The sequence below is a fragment of the Triticum dicoccoides genome, chromosome 6A, assembly GCF_002162155.2.
Source record: "Triticum dicoccoides isolate Atlit2015 ecotype Zavitan chromosome 6A, WEW_v2.0, whole genome shotgun sequence".
NCBI lineage: Eukaryota > Viridiplantae > Streptophyta > Magnoliopsida > Poales > Poaceae > Triticum > Triticum dicoccoides.
Window position 1 is genome coordinate 379806923 of NC_041390.1, and position 8155 is coordinate 379815077.

General features: G+C 56.5%; 1 protein-coding gene across 2 annotated transcripts in view; it reads left to right on the forward strand.

Moving 5' to 3' along the window:
* The window catches only part of LOC119316954 (dynein light chain, cytoplasmic-like), a 28512-nt gene extending 20772 nt beyond the window's left edge, over positions 1–7740 (forward strand). For both annotated transcript variants that reach the window (XM_037591345.1, XM_037591346.1), the window contains one exon: positions 7293–7740. In XM_037591345.1, the coding sequence (XP_037447242.1) occupies positions 7293–7454 (162 nt within the window). In that variant the 3' untranslated portion in view covers positions 7455–7740. The remainder of the gene's footprint in view (positions 1–7292) is intronic.
* The last annotated feature ends 415 nt before the right edge of the window (positions 7741–8155 follow it).

The window sequence follows — 8155 nt, forward strand, 5'->3', positions numbered from 1 at the left end:
GGGGTACCTGAGCATCGCGACTCAGGGCTCTTACTGGCTCTCCAGCCCTCACCCTCTGGCCTTGTCCATGGCATCGCAACCTGGCATACCAGCGACGGCTGAGACCAGCTCGAGGGCCAGGACCCGAGGACGTAGAGTGCCGACATCTAACCAATTTGCAGGGACACATCACAAGATAAGGCCCAGTGCCAGGCGCAACCCGCCTAGAGGTAGGGCACCGTGAGTCCCACGCTAGCTCACGGGTGCCCAGATACACCTCGCCAGGCCCTACCGTGCCAGCCACGTGTCAGGGCGGGGCTGTACACGCCCCGGAGGCTCCTCCCAGAGGGGGGCCCCCTCCCACGTACCAGTGGAAGCACCATGCTCCGTGCTGGCTGACGACACTGCCGAGGAGCGGCTATGCCCGTACACATACAGTAGCGCGCTATGCTCCGCGCTGGTGATAAACAACTAAGGGTGGCCCCCGGGCCGCACCAACCTCAGGGATCCCAGAGCTCAGTGTCTAGCCTCATCGTAACGCCTCCCCTCGGGAGTGCTGCGCGAGGGGGCTGGGCACGGGGGCTGCGCCTGGGTCACACCCAGATGCACGCCGCCCAGCCAGGTCCCCCCGGGCCTGGTTCGTCGCGTGTCTCTCCCCGAGCGGAGCCAAGGTACGAAGGCCGTCTGAGCATCAAGGGGGACTCCTGAGCATCGCGACTCACGAGCCTAACTGGTCACGTAGCCCCTCACTCCATGGCCCCGTCCAGGTTTCCGGTCGGGACCAACGCCGGGTGAGGTACGCGCGCGGCCGGGCTCTGCAGACGTAGAACGGTAGATCCACCCGCATCACACCTCCCTACTTGCTATTCGTGCGCCAAGGGGTACTCCTGAGCATCGCGACTCAGGAGCCTAAATTGGCACGTGGCCCCTCACTCCTAGGCCCCGTCCTGGTTTCCGGTCGGGACCAACGCTGGGTGAGGCATGCGCGGGGCCGGGCTCTGCTGGCGTAGAACATAAGCAAGTAGGAAGGAAAGGCGCAAATTTCAAGGAATTCAAAAGCAAATATTACAGTCCACACTATTATCTCGATGCCAAATGCAAGTTTAAATGCCTCCCCGAGGCATGATACATGTGCAGGAATTAAAGGCAGGACAGGAGCCGCGACGGAGTCACTTGTCGGCGATGGACCAGCACGGATTGGGTACGCCTCACAGAGCGGTGGGGTCGACAGCGCCTTGCTTCGGCTTGGTGCTGAAGGCCCGGAACTTCCCCAACAGGGCCTCTGCGTGACCCTTCACGGCCTCGGCAGCGGCAGCGGGACGCTCGCCGCTCACTGGCTCCAGCAGGCTGTCGAGGTCGACACCAGGATCGCGAAGGTAGATGTGGGTGAGGACCCGCGTCATTGCTGCAGAAGATAGGACACGCGCCTCGGCCTCGACCGCGGGGCCAAGGCCAAGGGCGACATCTTCAAGAGCGTGAACCAGGAAGGGAAGCAGCTTGGCGGGGCCGTCCTCGGTGCCAGCCAGTGGGCTCTCCAGGCCGCTGTCATAAAGCGTCCTCAGTGAGGGGCGAGCCCTCGCCTCCATCTCCGCGAAGGCCACGCGGTCCTCGGCAAGAACCAGGGCCTCGTCGTCCAGCTTAGCCTTCCTCGCCCCCAACTCCTGCTCCAGCGCGCCTAGGCGGTCGCGGCGTTTCTTGAGCTTGACCTCCCTCTCCTTGAGAGCCGCCTTGCGAGCCTTCACGCCTTCTTCCTGCTCTTGGTGAAGGCGGACCTCGTTCGTGAGCTGGTCCCGCAAACCTTGCAGTTCGCCCTCCAGCACCTTGCAATGACCACGGACCCGGCGACACACCAGAGAGCGGCCACTGATCCTTGAGATAAGTCATCACCTGGAAGCGCCAGCTGCCGTGGCACCATCCCCGCACCTAATGCTATCCCGTGTTAGCGACGCCGCTCTTCTTTCTCACCAAACGACGGCTACTTGGGCGCCAAAGGGGACCTCCTGAGCATCGCGACTCAGGGGCTCTTACCGGACTCCGGGTAGCTCACCTCCTGGCCTTGACCATGGCATCACGACCTGGCATACCAGCGACGGCTGAAGCCGCCTTGGGACTGGGACCTGTCGGCGCAAAGCACCAAGCCCTCGTGAGGCTCGAAAGGGAGGACTGAGCTAAGATGGAATGAGCAACTCGCACAATTCTACGACAAGGGTTATATTAACAAACAGGATCACATGCACCTTACAAGCCCCCACGGGGCGCGTTTTTGATTCCTCGCAGGGAACAGATCCTAAAGGGACACAAACTACGCGAGACCCTGCAAAAGACACCATCATCAACAGTGGGCCGTCAAGCACCGACGCTAACCCCATCCAGATCAGAGTCGGCGGCGGCCTGACGAGCCCGCCCTGCTCCAGGAGCGGCGCCGGCTCGGGGGCTTGTAGCTGTCGTCGCTCGTCTCCGGAGTCGCGAAGAGCTCGCCGGAGTCGCTGGAGCCTCTGACGCCTCCACCGCCTGAGGAGCCGCCAAGGGAGCCGTTGGCGGGCCCAGTCCTCATCGCGGCAGGGTCCTGGCCACCTTCCCCGAGGCAGCACTCCAGCCGGCGCCCGCTCGCATCGAAGACCTTGAAGAGAATCACCGAAGCACCGTCGTAATCCAAGTGGACCGCAAAGACGGCCCTTACCCTGCAAACCCGAGCGATCTCTCTCCAGCCCCGAGTCATGAAGACCTCGCCCGGGGCAACGACCGCAACCTCTGCCTCGGTCGCGAGGGTGCTGCAGCCGGCGTGCTGCAGCCAGAGCTCTAGGGGCTCCCCCTGCGGGACGATGGAGGCAAAGAAGGGAGGAAGGCGGATCCAAGACTGGATCGGAATGGCGACGTGGAGCACGAACTCTCGAGAGGAGCCCTCGGTGTGGACCCCAAGGGGGACAACCCACACCTTCGTGACCCATCGGCGCCGCCCATGGCGGTCAGCATCAACTCCTTCGGGGCCCTCGACATGGGCGTACAATGGCAGCGGGAACCCCGGCGGCACCCGCTCGCACCAAGGCCTTGACACCACCTGAAGGCCCCCTCATCCGGGCCACGGGGGGCGAGCCGTTTCTTCGGCGGGAGTGGGTCTGGTTCCCCTCGGGGAGCCTTTCCCTTCTCTGCCGTCGAGAACCGGCGGATCGGAGCCATCGCAGCAAGACGGAGCAAGGAACGGGAAGAAGGAGAAGCAAGGAGGGATGGACTGGAAGGGCGCGCGCTGTTCCGTACTTATGGCCAGCGAAGGCCAACCGCCGACCTCCACGATTGTAGGTAATCATGACCCACTTTGCATGCAGGGACTTGTCCAATCCGTGCAGTTGCTGAGGCGCCATGGGGAAGTGGAGATGCCCACGTCCAACCAACCGCCACACGGTGCCCAAGGCCGCAGGCTATTAGGGCCCACGGCGCTTCGCTCTTGCCCTTTCGCCTCCCTGCACGGCCAAGTCCGGGCGCGCCTTGGGCCCGGGGGCTACTGGCGGCGTTCTGGGAACGGGGGTCCCCAGACTTGCCTGCCTGCGGCGTGGCTCAAAGGGGGGCCTAGCACGGCCCATCTTCACCAACACAAACCCAAGACCCTCGCGATGGGCCAAGCCTCGCGGGGCGGACGACGCGAAGCTTCCTCAGGCGCGGCCTCGTCAGGCTGGCTCACGAGGAAGCGGAGAGATCAAGGCGGGGTACCTCACGAGGTGCCCGTGACACAAGCCATGACGACCGGGGGCGCCAGGCGGGTGCCAGCCCGGGCAGTGTCCTCCCTTCCTCTTTGGTGCAAAGGGGGCAAGCGCAGCCGCGGAGTACCGAGGCATCAGGCAAAGGTTGCCATTTCGGTGCAACGAGACCAAGACCAGGAGGACTACGAGATGGAGGTCACCGTGGAGCCCAAGACGGCGTCATCACCAGAGCTTTGCGCAGGCGAAGACTACTTTTGTCAGGATAGCTGATACTAGCTGTCCCCCTTCAAATTAGCCCGCCATTGTTGGCTCCCTTCCCACTCGATATTTGGGAAGAGGACCAGAGCCTCTATAAATAGGACCAGCCACCCACAGAGCTGAGGGAAGAAGAAAAGAGAGAGCTGAGCTGGGGGGTTGGAAGGATAGAGAAGATCAGAAAGAGAGAGAGAGAGAGAGAAAGGTGACTGAGCTCCTCCCAGCAGTTCATCGCCCCAGCCAAGAACAGACCCTCGCGAGGCTGTTCTTCCTTGTATTGTTCATCATCTTCAGCCCAAGAGGCAATCCACCACACCACACACTGGAGTAGGGTATTACACCACAACGGTGGCCGAACCAGTATAAACCCTGTGTCTCTTGTGTTGTTCTTTCCTTAGTTAGATCCTAGCAAGGCGGAGGAGTGCAGGCAGGCAGGAGGCGAAATCTCCGCGCGCACCCCAGTGTTTGAACCTCAAGGGTCTGCCGGAACCCAAAATCCGACAACAGTCCCAGCCCATCCATGAAAAAATCCATGGGCAAAAAATTGTGACCATGTCCAAATCCGATGGATATCCATACCCATTGGATATCCACCTTACGTGGGGGTAGAGGCTGGCAGCGGTGGCCACCTCTAGGGCTATGAGAGGAGTAACTCATGGAGATGGCACCGATTCTCAATGACAACTCATTTAATCAGTGTAGATAATAGGATGAGAAGGTGCGTTGGAGTATGTTACGATGGGGATTGTGTAATTTATTTTGGATGTTTTAGATAAAGGATAAAATTATAGTGGGACATGTGACTATGGGGTAGGGGTAGCAGAATATTGCTTGTTAAGTCAGACGATCGGGTCGGGTTTGGATATATCCATGGGTACAAGATTATGTCCATGCCCTATCCACGAGTAATCGGGTCGGGTTTGGGCGCTGCCCATGGGCGCAAAAGCATATCCAAACCCTATCCATTCAGGTTAGATATCCATGGGTATCCATGTCCATGGATAAAATTGCCATCCTTACCTGCTGGCCTAAACTCGGCCTGGGCCGCCCGCAGCTGAGGCCTCGGCCCAGCTCGCGCGGCAGCGCCCGCAAGCCTCCTCTTTCGGCCCAGTAGCCCATCTGTGGCACTAGGGTTTCAATCTTGGCCGTTCGTGAAGATCTGACGGTCCACCCGCAATCCTCGCCAGAACAAAACCACCACGCCGCTTCGTCCGGATCGAAAAGCCTAGCCATTCTCTTCGATCTGTCCGCCCTTTCTCCCCGTCGGGGCGACTAACGCCGGCCCGGCCGCCGGCCCTGGTCGTCGGCATCGGCTGCCACCACGCGGCGCCATGCCTTTCCCTTCCCTTTCCTTTCTCTTTTCTGTTACAGAGGGAGACTACGATGCGAGTTCCTCCTCTACTCTCATGGCCATGCCCAACAGCGGGGAGAAAACCGCACCGGCCTCCGGCGACGGCGTCTAGCCGCCGCACCGAGCGGGCCGCGCGGGTCCCCTTTCGTTTTATCTCCCGCCAACCACCTCTCTGTTCTAGAAAGAGACGCGCGCCGAGCCTTTCTCTGCACTCCTTGCGACCGATGCAGCGGCGGAGCAGACGGCGGAGCATGCGCCTTTGCCATCCCCCTCGCCGGTTGTGCGTTCGCCTTGCGGTGTGCGCGCCGCCGTCGAGCGGTTTGGCCGCGGTGCCCCCCCCCCCCTCCTTTTTTGTCTTTTTCCTTTCTTTCCCAGCGACCTATTGCTAGCTCCGGTGGTTCTTCTTCCGGATGGCTCGGCATACCGATGCCCATCCGGATCGAGAGGAATAGGCGCGGCCAGAGTGGCGGCGCACTTTTCTTTGAGATTTCTTTGCCCATCTAGGGTTCTTTAGGGGGGGGAGGGATTTCTTTTTCTTTCTCTGTTTTATCTTTTTACCGAAAATCATGTTGCCAAGATGGCCTGATACCATTGATAGACCCACTAGGATCGTGTAGGCCAGATATTTCCGGTAACCTACCTTCCTTACGTGTAGATGAGCTCGATCCAGAGCCGGCCATGGTGAAGTAGAGGCCGGTGGTAGCAGAGAGATCAAGATGGAGAGGTGGCAGTGGTGCTTCCCGTGAGCACTGCGATTGCCCTAGATCGGAAGGGGATATCGGTGGGGAGTGTGGCGGCGCGGTGAACCTCGTACCGTGCGCCCCGGCCCCTTTATATATCGCAGGTCACACGGGCCCACCAACCATAGAACGGTTGGGCGCCCACGATCAGGGCGCGAATAGATCAGGCCCCGATGGGCCGTTGAGCCCACTCGGTGGAGAGATCAACCTAACAAAGTCATGCTGACGTCACACTTTTATGCGAAGGTTTACGGGAAGAGTCATTTCCCCCCTAGATGTAGGGGATGTTGGGCAGATTATATGGGTTCCGCCAAAAAAATTTTAGTGATACGGATCTATGGGAGATGCTCCGACGTGTTGTTGCTTATGTTCCACCTTTTATTTTGAGTTGTATGTTCCACAATTTAAATGTATGAGATTAGTGCTACACATGTTGGTTCAGTTGCCAGTTGGTTAGACTTGCAACAAAGTTAGGAGGCATGGATTGAGTATATGGGTGTTTCTGGTTTAAGCCTAAGTCTTCTGTTTTCCTAGTTTTATCAGTGTTGTGTTGGCTAGAAAAAACGCACCAAAGTGGCTATCTGGTATGCAGCACAAGGAACACCAGTGCAAACGTAGTCAGGTGGTAACCCATTGTTGTGTTGTCCTGGCCTTGTAATGCTGCTGGTGACAGACAGAGAGCATGTAGGATACCGGGCGCCTCACTCCGTTCTAGTAGAAGAGGTGATCTGTAAGAGAAGAGGGGAAAGGTGATTGGAAGCTAGTAGCAAAAAGTCAATTCAAACTACTCCCTCTGTTCCAAAATAGATGACCCAACTTTATACTAAAGTTAGTATAAAGTTGAGTCATCTATTTTGGAACGGAGGGAGTATATAACTACTATTTGAACGGAACAGGCTGAAGGAAGTGAGACTGGGATTTGTTCCCAAAACTGGAAGAACTAGTACCTTTTAGCCCTCGTACTAGAAATGCTACTCTATAGTTGTTTCTGTGAAGAGCTTTAAAATGTTCAAACCTGTGTAGAACAACATAAGTTGGCTGGATATGGTAGCTAGCAATATTTATTTTTGACATATGTTGCATGAAGTTGATATTCCCCACTTTCTTAATATAATTTCCCTTGTTTATTTTGTTCTCACTTGGCCATTTCTTTCATTTGTCTGATATGTCTGGAACTCTGGACGTGTCACAAAGCAGTCTTCATATGTTTAGCTGCACCGTTTTGTGCGGCCTTAAGCACTATTTTGATTGGTAAATATTTGCTTACTGCAGGAATTTGACACGTCATACGGCCCTGCTTGGCACTGCATTGTTGGGACAAGCTTTGGCTCCTATGTTACTCACACATTGGGAGGTTTCTTATACTTCTCTGTTGACAAGGTCCACATTCTTCTCTTCAGAACTGCTGTTGAGCCATCAGGCCATCTGCGGTGAGACCTAGAATCAGTTTATTAGGTAGTCTAGGTGCTCTGTAGTCCGTATGGGAACATCTAACAAGCAGAAGGGTAAGGAGGGTATGATAATCTCAATGAAAATATGTTGAACCAATCTGTTATAACTTCCATGTATTAGCACTTGTTGACTTTCAAGGCTCGCCTTAGGAGGTAACATAATGCCTAAGCTTGTAACCTTGACTGCCAGCCTTGATTGAGGCCTAAATCGGCAAAGCCTAGCTCTAGGGCTTCCAGCATTGTAAGTCCACTTAATGCCTACTGTTCCATTCTTCTGCCTAAATGATTTTTTAGATTTGTAATGTTTACATGCATGGTGCATCACACATAAAATATAGTGGCATGAAGAAGCCATGAGAACTGTTAGAAGGACTGTTAGAAGGGACAGAGAGGGCTTGGTGGAATCGATTGTTTATTGCCTGAGCCTTGTGGGCGCAAGGGATAAAATCCTATACTTCCTAATAGTCATGATACTCAACATTCCCCCGCAGTCAAAATGGTAGTGACGCAGACGGTGAGATTGAAGAAGAATCCTAAGGCAAGCCGACGGACATCCCCCAACAATTGTAACGGTCGACGCATCGCGGAAGTTGTGGCTGGAGTGGAAGCCGATGAGGTTGCTCAAGCAAGGCGATAGCCCTTTTGTCGGTGTCGAGGTAGTCAAGAGCGTAGGATGGTGTAGTC